The 18,345-nt window shown below is 39.6% G+C and overlaps 1 protein-coding gene across 4 annotated transcripts in view; it reads right to left on the bottom strand.

Moving 5' to 3' along the window:
* Nucleotides 1-18,345, bottom strand: part of LOC121319752 (chemokine-like protein TAFA-5) — a 121,446-nt gene that overhangs the window by 46,279 nt on the left and 56,822 nt on the right. For all 4 annotated transcript variants that reach the window (XR_005950748.1, XR_005950749.1, XM_041257528.1 and 1 more), the window contains exon 2: nucleotides 14,886-15,035. Coding sequence is in view for 2 of the 4 variants with exons in the window: in XM_041257528.1 (XP_041113462.1) it covers nucleotides 14,886-15,035 (150 nt within the window). In the remaining 2 variants the exon portion in view is untranslated. The remainder of the gene's footprint in view (nucleotides 1-14,885; nucleotides 15,036-18,345) is intronic.

Below are 18,345 nucleotides of genomic sequence, written 5' to 3' on the forward strand. Positions count from 1 at the left end.
ACTTCTATTCAAAATCAATCTGACATGAATCGTTTCAAAGTGCCCCACATCTTAATCCAACATGGAAGAATCCCAAACTGAGCTTTTATTCCAAATCAACCCGACATGTATGTTGCCACTCTGCCATCTCTCTGTATTTCTTTCACCCATACTTACACCTCTTTCATTCATATTTCAGAAAGGAGGCCTTGCATGGTGCATTTTGTGAGGTACACTATTTTTATATTTTTTGGTACACATTACAAGGACATTTTTTGTACATGCTAGATTAGTTTCAATAGGGTTATCAATTGCTGTTCTCAACATACATTCTGATCAGTGAATTAAAAAAAAAAAAAAAAAAAAAAGTTTATTCATAATTTTTAACCTACAATTGTGTTGTTGCTGTGCACCATGTTAGTATCATGATAAAGTAGGTCACCGTGTCCTACATGTATAGACGAAGAGTATATCATAACAAATGACCAAATTCCCTTTCAAAGTTTCATCAAATTCAGTCTGGATATAGGCTAACATAACATCAATCTGACACATTCACAGTATGTGGAATACCACACCACAGAAGTAAGAGCTGTTGATTCAGCAATATTAAAAATGCCCACCTACACTTATATAACATCAAATTCATGGGCACAATCCTTGGTCTGCCTGTAGATCCTCTCACTTACCTGACAGTGATGATACTAAGGAAAGGTGATTTTCATAGAAATTGGGTTGGATCCAGGCCTTATTTGTACTTTTCTGTTATGTCCTTCTGTTTTACCTCCAGAGGAGGTGCAGCTCTGTGTGTTGGTCCTTAGGAATTGTTTGGCAGTACCAGCTTTTAGTTCATTGAATTGTTAAGATAACAAAAGAACCCCGGTTTTCAGCATTTCTGAGATATGGAAACTCAACAAATTCTCATCACAAGTTTAAAGTTGCCGGCTGGGATCTGATCTTCAGTACTTAGGTGCAGAAGACTGACACATCAAAGAGACAATTCTAAGGCTCACTGGGCTTCCATACAATCTACTAATTACAATGCGTTTAAAAATAATTTAAAATAGATTATTCACCGAACAGACAATATCTTACCATTATGACAGTTTAGGTATTAATGTAAACCAACATGATTAAAAATCTTTCTTTGGTTTCCTCTGCTCTTGTTTTTCACGCAGTGATCGTTTATGAGGTTAGGAGGCTGCTGATTACATGTAAAGGACTTTCATTAAAATATATTTGATGTGCGCTTAGTTGCGCATAGTGTTACAGAACACCCTTACAAGAAATGCATTAACTTTACCTTTGCTGTATCCTGTGGAGCACATTTCTTTTTTTTTTTTAACATACACAATACCTTATGCTTTATGCTTTTTAAATGCTATACTGCAGTAAACTATTAAGGGTTCTGTACCCAATCTGATTGTCATCAGCGTATTCAATAGATTGTTATCATCTCATTCTGTAGACCAGCTGTTAAAAAAAAAAAACTAGCTGGTTGGTATAAACAGTTCAAGTGGGCTGAAAGCTCCCTGATGGTGTGGGTTGATTAAACATTGTACTGATTATCTCCACTTGGAATTGAGAATCACAAACACAGGTGGATCTGCACTCACTTACTGTTGTTAGATTTTTTTTTTTCTGTAACTAAAATGTAGGCGCATTGACTTACACCAGCTGTTAAGGGTACATATAATTCATTTCAACTACATTATATCCACCACACTTCATGTCAATTATAATTTTAACACCATGGTAAGTTACATAAACAGATGTTGCCAGAGGTCTCAGAGGAGGTTGAAATACATAAGAATGACTTTCCAATGGATCACTCCCACCTAAGGCTGCCACATTTACATCTTGTTGTAAAAGTGTAAACTGTCTGCAGTAAACTAAAATAACACAGTTTAAATGATGGGCGTATTAAATTCATATTAAAAAAGAAAGAATACCTTTCAATTGGGCATTAAATATTGTTTCACATTTACTATTGTACTAAGCAGTACATGGTGCAATTTTCTATTAAGGTTATAAATAAAGGTTATTTGCATAAGGAACCATTGAGTCGAGTCACCTATCTGGCTCGGGTCAATTCGAGTCATTAGTTCTGACAGTTTGATTTAATCAGATTCATTTTACAGGAGATTAGCAATCTATAAGTAAAAGGAAAAAAAAACAAAAACATTTCAATTAAAAATACAAAATTGAGATGCACAATAACGGTGTCATACATGCCCCACTGATGTTCACCATTAAAGGGCCACGGTTTCTGCCTTGTGTTTTGTCGCCACTTCAGTGAATTCACGATTCCTTGGCCTATTTATTAGCAGATTTTGTTATTGACTACGCAGAGGCTCTTTTACCTGTGCTCAGTTGGGTTGGATATACAGTAATGGAGACCACAAAACAAAAGAATGCATTTAAACCATTTATTTACAATATTACTGGTGGCAGCCAGTAATATTGTAACTATTTTATCCCAGCTGGGATGAAAATAATTAATTGTAGCCCTGTCCAGCTACTTACTTCAAATGCCTGAAGCTAGTTAAAACGAGAGTACATGCAGTCGAGAACGTGCTAGACGGGGGATAACTATCCAAAACGGCTAAAATAACATTAAAACATCCCATTATTAGCTCAAGCTAGAATGTAGTTCAATTTACAATACTTTTAAGTGGTATGTCCCTACCAGAGAAATATATCTAGTTAAAACGAATAGTGTTCTGATGCATATGATAAACTGTTTTTTTTTTAATTAGTTATTTCATAAAAGGCCAAACATTTCAAACTCAGCACGATCAAAACACGCAATTTAGATCACAGTTGACTATGTTTCATAAGTCATTCAAACACAAGTGACAGTTCTATAGCCGAAAACGTCAACATGTATTCTTTCTAACACAAAAGAAAGTAGTTGTGGATTTCATTTTTGATTCAACTAGCAATCATTTATGTTTCAAAGACTTATTGATTACACCAGTTTCATCAGGGGAATATAAAACGTTATCCACCTTCATCTCGACTCCTTGAAAAAATAACAGTTTTCAACTACAGCAACTTCTATAAAAATGAGACATTGGTTTTACTATCTACCCTGTACATTTAGATAGCTAAATATCATCCATACAATAAATTGTAAGGTTAAATTACTTGCAAATAGGTGTTTTCATTTGTTTGTTGAGTTTATTAAAATAAACAGCTCCTTAAAAATAATATTTAATTTATCAACACCTTGATCTATAAATTACATCTCTATATTCACTTTGTCAAAATTACTTGTCTTACTGTGCAAATCATCTTTAAAGTTACAATACTATAATTGCTGATATTCAAAATAATTGGAAATCATAACAGAAATCTATTACACTAATCATATTCCCTAGATGTTCATGTCTAGGCAATACGACATAATTAAATTATTCAAAACTAGTATGTCACTTCCTCCATCAAAGCGATCTGGACAGACGGATTTATGACAGACCACTTCCAAATTTAAACAGGTTTATTTTTGTTCCGATATATAAACCAACATGAATAAAAATATTTCTTTGGCACATATTACTCTGCTCGTTTCTTCGCACAATGGTCATTTGAACTTAAAACACATTGTGGCAGAGCAAAGCTCTGCCCTTTTAAATTGGCAGGGATGGGGTTAACTTCCCCTGCCTGCCTGGGTTTATTATGTTCAGGTGGCTGGGGTTGATTAGTTGATTAGGTTGATTAACGATCAATCAGCGCCCAGCCACCTGATATAAAAGGAGGCCTCAGCTTCTCATTTGGAGGAGGGAGCTGAGGAAGCAGGTTGGTTTTTTTGGTTGTGTAGAAAACTTGAATCCAGTGAAGGCATTGCCCAGCCTGGAAACTGTTATTTTTGTGAGTTTTGTTTTTGCTTTATTTGTGTTTGAGTATTTGTTATTTTGCCCGTGTGCACTTTATTTTTGTTTATTTATAATAAAATAGTTATTTTTTTGAACTGCAGTCTGTCTCTGGGCCTCTATCCACTCGCCAGCCTGCCACATTTGGTGTCAGAAGTGGGATAGCGCCACCTAGAGGCTCAGAGCAGTATTTATTTATTTATTTATTTTTATTTTTTTTTTTGGAAAAAAAAAAATGGGAAAGAAGAGCAGACAGCGGCAAAGGCAGGAAAAGCAGCTGAAGAAATGTAAGCTGCTGCAGCCACCGCTGGAGGACCCGGCCAGCCTCTTCCCCTGGTGTTCCTGGTGCGGTAAGGAGGACCATCGTTGGCGGTCCTGCCCAGACGTGCCACCGGCAAACTGGTGTGGCCGGTGTGAGGAGGACGGCCACAACTGGGCAGGATGCCCCTACAACCAGGCCCAGGAAGAGGTGCAGTGTTCACCCCGGGCATCAGGGGCCACCCCACTACCTCTAGCACCACCACCTTCACCACCGTCCCAGGAGATCTGGGACTGGTTGATGCACCCTGAGGCAGACCTCGTCCACGATCTCCCCATAGTTATCAACACGCTGTGGCGTCGAGATGGGGAGAGGTGGGAACAGTGGGAGGAACAGCACCACCCGGCCTCCTTCCCAGAGATTGCCCTCATGGTGGTTAATTACCTGGCGGTAGACATGGGAGATCCACCGGTCACTCCAATAAAGAGAGGTGAGCCGCCTTCCCGAGAGCCAGAGAGGGGTGAGCCGCCTTCCCGGGAGCCAGAGAGGGGCGAGGAGCTGCCGTCGCTCCCAGAGCCAGAGAGGGGTGAGGAGCTGCCGTCGCTCCCAGAGCCAGAGAGGGGTGAGGAGCTGCCGTCGTCTCCCAGAGCCAGAGAGGGGTGAGGAGCCTGCCGTCGCTCCCAGAGCCAGAGAGGGGTGAGGAGCTGCCGTCGCTCCCAGAGCCAGAGAGGGGGTGAGGAGCTGCCGTCGCTCCCAGAGCCAGAGAGGGAGGAGGAGCCTCCGTCGCTCCCAGAGCCAGAGAGGGAGGAGGAGCCGCCGTCGCTCCCAGAGCCAGAGAGGGGTGAGGAGCTGCCGTCGCTCCCAGAGCCAGAGAGGGAGGAGGATCTGCTGTCGCTCCCAGAGCCAGAGAGGGAGGAGGAGCTGCTGTCGCTCCCAGAGCCAGAGAGGGAGGAGGATCTGCTGTCGCTCCCAGAGCCAGAGAGGGAGGAGGAGCCTCCGTCACTCCCAGAGCCAGAGAGGAGGAGGAGCTGCCGTCGCTCCCAGAGCCAGAGAGGGAGGAGGATCTGCTGTCGCTCCCAGAGCCAGAGAGGGAGGAGGATCTGCCGTCGCTCCCAGAGCCAGAGAGGGAGGAGGATCTGCCGTCGCTCCCAGAGCCAGAGAGGGAGGAGGAGCCGCCGTCGCTCCCAGAGCCAGAGAGGGGTGAGGAGCTGCCGTCGCTCCCAGAGCCAGAGAGGGAGGAGGATCTGCTGTCGCTCCCAGAGCCAGAGAGGGAGGAGGAGCCTCCGTCACTCCCAGAGCCAGAGAGGAGTGAGGAGCTGCCGTCGCTCCCAGAGCCAGAGAGGGAGGAGGATCTGCTGTCACTCCCAGAGCCAGAGAGGGAGGAGGAGCCTCCGTCACTCCCAGAGCCAGAGAGGAGTGAGGAGCTGCCGTCGCTCCCAGAGCCAGAGAGGGGTGAGGAGCTGCTGTCGCTCCCAGAGCCAGAGAGGGAGGAGGAGCCGCCGTCGCTCCCAGAGCCAGAGAGGGGTGAGGAGCCGCCGTCGCTCCCAGAGCCAGAGAGGGGTGAGGAGCCTCCGTCGCTCCCAGAGCCAGAGAGGGAGGAGGATCTGCCGTCGCTCCTCAGAGCCCGAGAGGGAGGAGCCGCCGCCGCCGCTCCTCAGAGCCAGAGGGAGCCGGGCCGCCGCCTCCGCCACCAGAGGGAGCCGGGCCGCCGTCGCCGCCTCCGCCACCTCCGCCACCAGAGGGAGCCGGGCCGCCGCCGCCGCCTCCGCCACCAGAGGGAGCCGGGCCGCCGCCGCCGCCTCCGCCACCAGAGGGAGCCGGGCCGCCGTCGCCGCCTCCGCCACCAGAGGGAGCCGGGCCGCCGTCGCCGCCTCCGCCACCAGAGGGAGCCGGGCCGCCGTCGCCGCCTCCGCCACCAGAGGGAGCCGGGCCGCCGTCGCCGCCTCCGCCACCAGAGGGAGCCGGGCCGCCGTCGCCATGCTACCTTGGAGATTCGGGGCCCCCTCAACCAAAGAAGGCTTGGGGGCTCCGACATCAACCCCGCCCACCACCACCCACCATAACAGCCCACCCAAGGGACATAATTGGACTCTTGGGGGGAGGAGGGTGGGGGGGGGGGGGGGGGAGGGGGGGGGAGTTGGCCGATTGCGGCCGGTGTACGTTGTACATGGGGGGAGGTGTGTGGCAGAGCAAAGCTCTGCCCTTTTTAAATTGGCAGGGATGGGGTTAACTTCCCCTGCCTGCCTGGGTTTATTATGTTCAGGTGGCTGGGGTTGATTAGTTGATTAGGTTGATTAACGATCAATCAGCGCCCAGCCACCTGATATAAAAGGAGGCCTCAGCTTCTCATTAGGGAGGAGGGAGCTGAGGAAGCAGGTTGGTTTTTTTTTGGTTGTGTAGAAAACTTGAATCCAGTGAAGGCATTGCCCAGCCTGGAAACTGTTATTTTTGTAAGTTTTGTTTTTGCTTTATTTTGGGGGTGGGGTTGGTGGTATTGTCGGGATCTCGGTGTATAATCATAACCTTGTTAATGTCAGGGGGGGGGGGGGGGGGGGGGGAGTGGGGAGCAAGGGGGGGGGGGGGGAGAGGGAGGGGGCAGGGAGAGGGGGGGGGGGGGGGGGGAGGGGGGGGGGGGGATGGGGGAGGAGTGGGGAAAGGGGGGGGGTGGGGGGGGGGGGGAGGGGGGTGGGGTGTGGGGGGGGGGGGTGGGGGGGGGGGGGGGGGGGGGGGGGGGGGGGGGGGGGGGAGAGGAGGGCTCTGCCTGGTTTATTATGGCAGGGGGGGGGTTTACTTCCCCTGCCTGGGGGGGGGGGGATTATGGGGAGGAGGGGGCGGAGGAATTAACGATCAATCAGCGCCCAGCCACCTGATATAAAAGGAGGCCTCTGCTTCTCATTTGGGGGAGGGAGCTGAGGGCCCAGCCTGGAAACTGTTATTTTTGTGAGTTTTGTTTTTGCTTTATTTGTGTTTGAGTATTTGTTATTTTGCCCGTGTGCACTTTATTTTTGTTTATTTATAATAAAATAGTTATTTTTTTGAACTGCAGTCTGTCTCTGGGCCTCTATCCACTCGCCAGCCTGCCACACACATATACAGAGGGTTTTTATTTTTATTTTTCTTCAAGAAAGCATCTTGGTGTCAGGAATACCTAGCTGAACAACATAACAAACATGCTTGACCGAGATCAAAAACAAAATTAGTTTCAGCACAATTGGATAGACAGATCTCGAGATACACATAATATTAAAATGTGACATGTTATATCTCTATATCACTGTTGCTGCCAAGGATTCCCAGCAGGGTATAATTAAAATTGACTATGTTCATATAGCAAATAATTAAATGAAAGGTTTCACAGTTACAGTAGATTAATTTGCCTTGACTATTTATTTATTTCATTTTTGTTTATTACAAATGCAGTTAACACTACTTAATGTTACCATACTATACTTTGTTCCCTTTATATAAACAAAGTAAATCACCTTGTAATAAGGAGGTGTCCCCTGTTGCATTACTGATGTAAATACTGTATATTTTGTTGTGAAGCTGAAAATCTGAGAACTGATAAAGTAATCATTTAATTAATTGGTCAAAACAGAAAGCCCAGTTATGTGTGTAGGCCAGACTTGTAGTCGAGTCCTCAAACCTCGAGTCAGAGTCATCGGGGTCCGAGTCCATGTCCAAGTCCAAGTCTTTGACTTACAGTCTGGAGTCCAAGTCCGTGAAACAAACTCAAATCAATTTTCATTAAACTAGCGGCAGTAGTGGGGGAACGGCTTACCTAACGAACGTTGTCTGATATCCCTCAGGAAAAAGGCACAAATAATAATTTTTTAAAATAAATAAATAAAATGTATTTTCTATGTATTTTTTTCTACCTAGATAGAATTGGAATGCTGTTTGCATGTACCTGAAGTTTATAAATGAGCTTTATGTTCAAGTTTGTGGACGTTGTTTTTCACTTTGATAGACGTTGTGATTTGGAATAGAGAGCTGCAAATTTACATACTGTCATATTTTGGTACAGGTGCAATCAATTGCAATCTGATGGGTGTTTTCCTGTTGTCTAAAAAGGTACATTTACCATGAATTATACATTTTGGTTTGCAAACTTAAACTAGCAACAGACAGTTAATTTCTCTAAAAAGAAAAAACATTTCACAAGAAGTCCACCGCAAACACAGGTAAGAAATTACAGTTACTTTCACCTCTGACTATAGCACCTACTTTGACTTCACCTTGGGTAAAATCTGCCAATCTGACTTAAAAGATAAGGTGAACGGCATTGTTGATGTGCCATTGTCACGTGAGAGGGGGAAATGAAACGCACATCACCCAGAAGAAGGGAGGCGCAATTCATTAATTGAGGTTTCTCACATGACGTCACCAGCTGTTGAGACGCCATGTTGGTGGGCAAAAAGCACTGTCTATAATTTAACCACGGTACAAAACAATGCCTGATTCATGTTGTGCTGTTGGGAGCACCAACAGAAGAGGACAGAAAAATTGATTATCCTACAGGATTTCTGCCGATCCAGATAGGACAAAATTGATTTCATCAATTAAAAGGGAAACAACAAAACAAAAAAGACTGGACCTGTTTGTGTAGTGAGCACTTCATAAAAGGTTAATATCAGTAATATGTTGGTAGTTAGTTCTGATATTATGTTATTATATAATTACAATATTGATGCATACTATGTAAATTTGTTTCTGAAAATGTAAGTTTTCTTTTATAATTTTTTACTTAATTGAAAAGACAATTACATATGTGGGAATAAACAGTAAATACAGTAATCAGAAAAGTATTATATTTCCTTTTTAAAAAATCCATCCCTTTTTTGAAATGCAAAAGTAGTTTTTCACGATTGTACAAGTACATATTGCTTCTGTAACTATACATTTTCCGTAGTGAGTAGGAAGAGAGGAAAAGGAGGAGCACAGAGCTCCAGTTATTCTTTAATTTCCAATTCGGAGCACAGTTTATGTTTCGTAGCTGAATATCTATAGGCTATGTGCTATTCTGTATCTCTATTTCCATTCTGAAAAGAAACGAGTATACTGTACATCATCTCTGGAGTCGTCTGTGTTCTTTATACTGAAAATAATATACCCACGGCCTTACATTTGTATTTAAATGTTTTATCAATAGAATTTTAAATTTTAAATTAATGTATTCCTTAATAATGTACTGTAATACTTAATACTAGCATGTTTTATGGTTTTTGCGTTTACCCCGCCCCCCCCACCCCCCCCCAAAAAAGAAAAAAGTGTTGTGGTGCACACGATCAAATCGTGTTCCAAACAGTAACCTCTCCTACCTTAGAGACAAAGAGATCATTTGTAATCAAGGCTAAGTGCCACGCGATCGGGTTGTTCACCCACTCAGCTGTGAAGTATACGTAGCTGTCAGTGCATTTGTACATTTTCATCTTTGAAAGCAGTCTAGGGTGAGGGATTCTCTACCAGATACACAGCCAGAAGTCGCCAAAATCTAGGTCAGGGAGTCTTTTCTTGCTATAAAACAGCACCAGTGGTGCACAGTAAGGGTCACATATACCAACAATTTGACATTTCTCGTATCCCATTAACTCCTTATTTTGGAGGTGACAAGGGTGTTTGTTATTAGCTTGTTGTGTGGAATCTATGCAATTTGTATTTGCCATCATTGCTGTTTTGCCTGCCAGTATACCGCTGAGGTCAAGTAACTGCAAACCCTCAATGAGACTGGGGGGTTCGGCGAGCAAGCAAACACTGTTAACAGACTGTCCCTGGTACTTCCCCTTTGTGTAGGTTCATAATGGAACAAAAACATGAAGTTCACACAAGACAGATTTCTAGGTTGACACTGCACAGCATACTGTTAATGTGTTTTTCCCTCATCCATAATAAATCATTTTCATTTTGGTAAATTAAGTGGTATTAAGTTATTCTGTCGCTCTCTTCTTTTTGCTATCAATCAGTTCTTCTATCCTGTCAGTCTGACATATCTGCCTGTTTGACAGTAAGCAACTTGACTGAATTTACCAGGTGAATGTAATGATGTTGCTTGTAAACAGCGATGGCGTATGCTGGGAACAAGTGGAGATCAGAAGCAAAGCACAGAATATTTAATCACACAGCAACTTTTTGATATGAATTAAGAAGCTATAAAAGTATGATTACAACTTATGATTATTATTTTTCATTAGTTTTTGTTTTTAGTAAACTCAAAATTAAAATTGCATATTTTTCAAGAATGCAGTTTTAGAAATATATTTCTACAGTGCTTAAACTTAGAGCATGTTTTAAAGAAGTAAAGAGAATTAAGTACTTGTTTACCATGCTACCATTTATTCCTTGTAGTACCTAAAGCAAAAGAGGAAAAACAAAACTTGGTCTGCGATATTTGCAGATGGGTTTGTGTGTATCACAAACATAATTGTAACAATTACAATATATAATTAAACAAGTTTTCTATACGGTATAGTCAGGTTTGATGTCATCTGTTGAAGCACTAATTACATACTTTGGTTGAACAACAAAAAAGAAACACAGTGCCAGCTGACATTTCATAATTTGCTGGTACTACAGTGTATTCTGTTAGCATGTCTGCCCTATACTTATGTGTAGGACACATCAAGTATACAGTACAAGGAAAGACATTCAAGTTGATATGATACTCCATTTGATTTATTGTTGAGAAATTGACTTATGCCAAGGGTAGCAATGAAACATATTTTCCTGACATAAAACCAAACAGTCAGATTGCACATTGTTTTGTGCAGTACATGGTTCTTGACTTAAGCTGAAATTTTACCTGACGTAACGATACAAAAATGGGACTGTTACGCTAGTTTTGCGCTCTCATACATTGCTAGACCATTAATCTATTCAGTTCCTGTATGTATTTCATTTCATATGTATTACTTGAGTGCTGCTAAATAAGTTAAAAATGAAAACTGTAAGAAAATACAAAGATTCTGATGCAGAATATACAGGCGAATTCAGGACTTTAATCACTATGTACTGTACAGACAATCATGTTTGTATCTGGACACTTGAAAAGCCATTTGAAAGTATTAAAACATAGAGCTGGTTTGAATAATACTGTGCCTTTCATGTCTAGTCATTTTCATTACCCCTTGATTGTTGTCGGTCTCCGTTTAGAGCTTAGCCAATGCTTGACATGTTAAAGGGTTAAACTTTTTAATCAAATAAACTGGCCTGCAAGACACTCTGTTAATACAAGTCTTTTTCAATTCCCTGTTGCTGTGAAGTTTGATATCCATTTGATCTCATTTACAATAAAGGCTGAAAAAAAAACAAAGCTGAACAACATTTATTATGGTGGACACTAATGTTTAGTCAATTTAAACTGTCTTCTAGATTAAACTGCTATTTTGTTTTATAAAGTACTTTGGTCGATTTTGATTGCTAATAGTTGATAAGTTCTTGATGAATTGCAACAAAACATTGGCCCACTTGTAATATGATTGCAATAATAATCAATATTATCAGATAATCAGCAGCCATCTCCACAATATCTCAACACACACAAACACATCATTAAACTTCAAGATGTATATTATTATTATTTACTCTGTTTTCTAAAATCACTTGCAGGAGAAAAGGGTCAAAGTGTGCACATGTGCAGTATGCTACTTATTATTAATTATTAACAATAAGTTTTCCGAAAAGTGTGTTTACATGATATACATTTTGTTAGTCTTCGGAAATTTCTAGGTGCTGTTTCCCAAAAACTGACTTTTGGAATATTCCGATACATTTTCCGAAAACTGTGTTTTCATGACTTGATATCAGACTTAGTTTTCCAAAAAATATCGGAATTCTTATGCTCATGTAAACGCAGTGACAGAGAGGAGGGTGAAATGATGAAAAAATGCAAATTGACCTGCAGAGCAGCAACATGTTTTCAAATATAGAGTAGAAAAAGAAACTGGGGGGGGGGGGGGGGGGGGGGGGGGGGGGGGGGGGGGGGGGGTGATAATGAAAAGCAGGAGGCTGACAGCACATTGCAGTTCCTGGATAAAAGTGAACGGCTACAGTAGGTGTTAACTGAATTAAATAACATTGCAAAACACTCCCTCCATTAATCAAATGCAATTTCCCAGCAAAAAAAGTAATTGAATTGGGCCCTTGGGGGTACAAAATGACACTGACTCTTATCCAAAAATAACCAAAGGCATATTCCTTCCCAAGGTTTCACAATATTTTTCACTCGGAAATGAAAATCTGTTTTCATATTCTCAATAACCTTAAAACAGCATTTTAAGCAGGGGCTGAATATATCTATACATTGAGATCAATGCATATCCTTTTAAAATGTGCGCAAAGCACACAGTTATTATCATTGATACATTTTTGGGAATGCAATTAATATTCCTTAAAAGTAATATAAAACCAAAATACTACATAAACAGTCCAAATTATAGCAGAGCCAATTACATCTGTAACAGTTTTATTGCAATTTTATCTGATAATGTTACTTCAATCAATATTGCCACTAAAACAATAGATGGAGTGGAGATAACATATCTGTGTTCTTTGTTTCCAAGTGACTTTAGCTATTGCTAAGCCTTGGGTTTGCAAGGATTTGAGTCAGTGTTAGTATTAGATTCAAGCCATAGTTGAATGAAAACAATACATTATTCTACTGTGCCACCCAGGCTTCCGAAGCAATAACATTTCAGACTTGCAGCTACATCACTGAAGATTACCTGACAATGGCACCAGTTCTTTCTTTAGCCTTAATAGAAATCAATACCAACACACTGCTGTATTGGCACAAACTATGAAAAGGCCAGAAAGCATGAAATTACAGATAAGGGCCTGTATTTTAAGTTTTATACAGTGAAGAAAATTGCAAAGCCCTTTTATGCTACATTATGTAGATTTTTATCTTGCATGCGTTAAATATATTTATTGAAGTAGTATTGGGTCAGATGTGTATTAGCACAATACCCACAGCATGCTGTGAAGGGCTTTATTTTTGTAAAAACATCAACAACCACTAAGAACAGTGGCGGATATCCCTGACACAATTTGAAACAAGCTATTTTGAAAAAGTTTAAACTCTGAATTGTAATGAGAAAATAATGAGTAGAAGATTTCCTTCAGCAGTTCTGCTGTAGCAAATCTAATGAAATATAATGCACAAACACCACAAGGAATCCTAAAATCAAATTTTCTTCACATCCACAGTGTTCATATATTAATGTTTACATAGTCTGATTTGTATGTTTTTATTGTTCATTAAAAAGAACTTAAGTTAAAAAGAACCTTATTCACAGTTTACTCCAACGTGTTTATACATGGTCATATACTGTCGCATGGGAGCATAAACCTGTATGTTTTACTGTATTTAAGAATAAGCTGACATATGCAGTACATGGGAATGTGAATAAGTATTTAGAATCCCTGTTGCCTGAAAACACAATTTCTATAAGTAGGGCTACTATTTTACATTCTAAAATGACTTTGTTTTTGTTTGTTTGTTTTTTTTACTTAAAAATGCCTCTCACAAAAGCAATTTCCATTATAATGCTTTCACTCAAGCCAGAAACCAGGAAATCAGCACACATACAGCTATGGTGTGCAATATATTGGCAGCACAATTTGCCTGGGGACTGTATTTTGGTGTAACATCATAACATTGCATTCTCATTATGACTTTCACTCCAGGGTTTGGAAATATCTACTTCGCTTCCAATTATTTGATTTACATATGCAGGGGGAAAAAAAAAAAAAATACAAAGACTAAATAAAATATGAAAGTATTTGTGGATTTAAGGAGAGAAAAACAGTGATTAATGAACTGCCACCATTTTCTTTAAAAGACAGAGTAACACATCTATCTGTGATACCTGTTATTTTGCTTCTGCCTACAGCAGCTGTATAAATAAATACCAAGATAATGAATAATTGGCACATGTTTAACTAACTTGATTGAAATAAATTATATTGTCACTGTTCATTATAGGAAATAGCTAAACCAAGCATTGTTCTCTTTGACTTATAGACAACTTCTATTGAGGTGAGCAGTTAGATTTTGATTCATGTAGTCTTTAGTCATAAGCACACACCTGCTCTCACATATGAAAACAAGGCAGGTTTACTTTGATGTATGATGTAAAAATGCACGTATAACAATATAAAGTTTAAATTATTTACCACATTCATACATTTGTGGGTTTTGGAATGAACCCATGTTGCTGGAATAGCTGCCCTCAAGTATTAGAGATGTCTACATATCCAAGTAAAATGCCATCACCAACTTTACCTGTGGCACAGTGTTATGTGAAGGGCACCTTTAGCTGAATGGTGTGTCAACAATTTGGAGGTTAAAATGATGTGGCAGCAAAACTGTTCATTTTAAAAGGACAACACTAGAAATAACTTTTGGGCATTTAAAAATTGGCTTTTTCCTGGCAGTAAAAGTTAATATTTCCCAGCCATTTCAGTACAGAGATTGCACTGTTAGTTTTTTATTTTTTTTTTATTTTTATTTTTTATGATTTTACATGGAAATGATTCAATCCTTCTGAAAGAGAATACAAGTTGCAAAGTGATTTGTAACAAGAGGACAACTGACTTGGTTATTTTAACTTTTTTTTATATATTACCTTTTACATCTACATCCTAGCAAACTTTCTGGGCAAAACTGAAACAGGAAGCTCATTAGGCCTGGCAGAATATTGAGCTGCCTATGAATGTACACATCATATCAATACAGCAATGTATTTATCCTGAAAGTTTAGTTTAACTCTTACCATCAACACAGGCTGGTTGTGCTCTCGTCGTGCCAGCGATTTGCCCTTTTTTACATGCACATCGTGCTGTTTGCCTAGCTATAGTCCTCCGAGGCTGACTGCTATCTCTGTCCAGAGTGACAATTTCACAAGTACCAGCAGCCAGTTGACCTGGAAAAAGAAACAGCAACAGGTATCCGTGTCAGTGAGTGTGCTACAGGCAATCAATTACTGTGGAACAGAGTCATGGCCCAATGTCACAGGACATGTTATGTGACAAATGGGAAACAAGGCTGAAGGATAGAATATATATATATATATATATATATATATATATATATATATATATATATATATATATATATATATATATTGGCTGAAAATGTGTAGTGTAGGGTAAGTGTTCTATGACAGTACAGTTATGTTATAAGCGTGTAAAGGATGGCCATCATGTTTAATTTGCTCAATAGGCCAGCTTTAATAAACGTGTTACACTGAGCCTTGTTCAAATTGGAGCCTATTACATACCAGTGATTTTATTATTTCCACAGCCCAACAAGGGTTTGTGTACTGCGTAGTGGAATTCCCCATATAACAACTTCTTAACTCCATTACAGTGCAAAAATAATATGGCACAAAAAGAGGTAATCCCACTGACGCCAATCACCAATAGCCGCTATTCAAATACCCCTTCTAATAATGCCATTATCTATCTTAGATCAAGTACTGCCAGTTTTAAAAAAAAAAAACACTTAAAATACAGTTCTTTAATATTATTTTGATATCTCTGACTCAACCAAGCTTAGTAATGGTGGTGCCTATGCATTTCTACACTTCAAGCTGAACAGGCACCAGATACCTAGCTAACTTGGCTTATGATGTAAGCAGTTTGAGACTACCAGGTAAAAAAAAAACACCTTACCACAATATAAATCTTCCACTACAAAACTCACAGACCTCATGAACAATTTATATGGTGTGCAGTGCATAAAATATTGACCAAATGAAGCTAATTAAATTGCAGTTATAAAATGACATAATATGCCAATATATAACATGTACTTGTGTGGCATATCTAATAGTATACTGGACAGAGAATCATAGATTACAACTCTGTTTAAAATATAAAGACAATACCTCCGAATGTGCTGTCTCTATCATGAACAAACCAAAAATGTTTCTTGACCTGATTATGGCAGCCGCGAGTTACCAGCACATTTAGCATGCCATGCTCATATATCCCTACAAATATGAATTCACTATCTCAAATGGTCTCTGAAATATGAAGCTTAGACAGGGAGGCTGTGGCAGCTTTCAAAAATCACTGTCACAAAAAGTTTTTTTTTTTTTTTTTTTCCTCTGGTAGGATTTCTACGATCAAACTTGTAGAGAATCCCATAACAAAGCTATGTACTGAGTATGAAGCCAGTATCTCAGTGTTTACTATCTGGAAACCCATGATGCATTTGGCCACAATATGGCAACCATAAGTGGAGGGTGGCATTAGATTTTGCATTTCCATAACACTGAAACATAAACAGTTGAAGAAGTGGTAATGAAGGCTGCCTAATAAACCATCATTTATAACAAATACACTCTTAGGACATGTTTCTCATCAGGCACATAGTAACATTTTATAATACAGCCATTAGAGATCATATTTCAATACATGAGCCAAAAACATTACAATATCATCATCAATTCCAAGCAATGCAGACTACTTAGGCTATCGCTCTTTAGTAAAAAAAAAAAAAAAAAATTTAAAATGTATTTTCTTTCATGTCATAATTCTGTGAAATAATAAATCAATTCTCATTGGCATTTCCCAAAGAAGAAATACACATAAAACCTGAAGAATAAATCTTTGTAAACACATATTGTCAAAATTAAAATGAGTACAGGATTTACATGGATCTCAATTTGAGATTTGATGGTGATGTTTGAAATTCATTGATCCTCTTACTGTATTGTACTGTGCTATTAGTCAATATGAAATTTGAAGTACTATCTATGTACAGTGTTTATCAAGTGTCAGCGCATCAAAGAGCATGATTTACAAGCTGTTGATATCAAGGTAGTAACCTCATATCGTAACTACATCGGCTTCCTTAAATTAGATACAAAGTAAAGATAACTACAGACAAGATTTGTTTACAAAAGGTCGTGGTCAACCCCCAGTTTACCCCGACAGAAAAATGTGTAGAAGATTTGCTTTAGGCAAACCACCTAGAAAATGCTACTCCTAAAATCACTAAGCAGCCATTTCTTTTAGGCTAGGACATGGACTGGCAGTGTTATCGGAAAGATTGGATCATCTGCAATTATGCAAACCCTCCTTCCCCACCTATCCATAATTGTCACTGTCACGGGGAAGAGGAAACAAATAAGGCAATCTTTGCTATAACCACTGTTATTTTATATAATAGTGCTGTCTGGCTGTGTTGAGGATTTGAAGGATGATATATCATCATATGAAAAAAAAATACTAATATCACCCTTGTTCATGATGCTGGCACATTTTGTTTTTGTTTTACTGTTTCAATTTAATTATAATACCTGCTGCAGCAAGCTGGAATCAAGGCAGTGCTTTTAAAAAGTTTATGGCTTCCATACTCTTTAGCATAACTGATGTTATTATCCTAGGTTTGACAGGGCCTATTTACCTTTTATATTTTAAGAACTGTGACACATTAGTTAACTGAAGATGAGGTTGGCAATTTCTAATGTTGTGGTGGCATCATCTTCAAGTATCAATTATCTTCCTGCCATATTTAGGGATTTTGCTGTGTATTTCTAAAAAGCCAAAACCCTCTAGAATCCAGTTCTACCTGACGTTATTTACTCAATATACTGTAGATTCTGCAATTTCTAAGTAATACACATTTCTGCAAATTGAGATTGTATACTATAAAACTGTATATATTTGATTATATACTGTAGTAAAAAGTAATAAAACAATGACAAACATAGAGAACATAAAAGTTCTTGAAACTATAGCAATGAAATGAAAATATACAATTTCAAAATATTAACATTCCAACTTTAATTGTTTACAAAAAAATGTTTAGTAATATTAAAATATATATATATATATACACACACACACACACACACACACACACACACACACACACACACACACACACACTCACACACATTCTGAAAACACCCTACTATAATACCTTAGATTAGAAATGGTTCCAACCAAAGAAAAGTAGTACATTAACTTCGTAACCATTGTACACTTACTTGAATGGTTTGCATGTATCCTACAGTGTTAAGCTTTTTGCTCTGACCCTTTTTCTAACAATATATGTTTTTTTGTTTTTTTTAGTTTACAAAAGAGCATTGATTATTAAATCGAACTTTACAAGTTGCATTCATAAAACCATCTCTCTGTTCACAACACAAGAAAACATAGTATTTAAACTAGTGTTTTTCATGGCCAATAAGCCTACTTAATTTATTATTATTATTATTA

This window comes from Polyodon spathula, chromosome 8 (genome assembly GCF_017654505.1).
Source record: "Polyodon spathula isolate WHYD16114869_AA chromosome 8, ASM1765450v1, whole genome shotgun sequence".
Lineage (NCBI taxonomy): Eukaryota > Metazoa > Chordata > Actinopteri > Acipenseriformes > Polyodontidae > Polyodon > Polyodon spathula.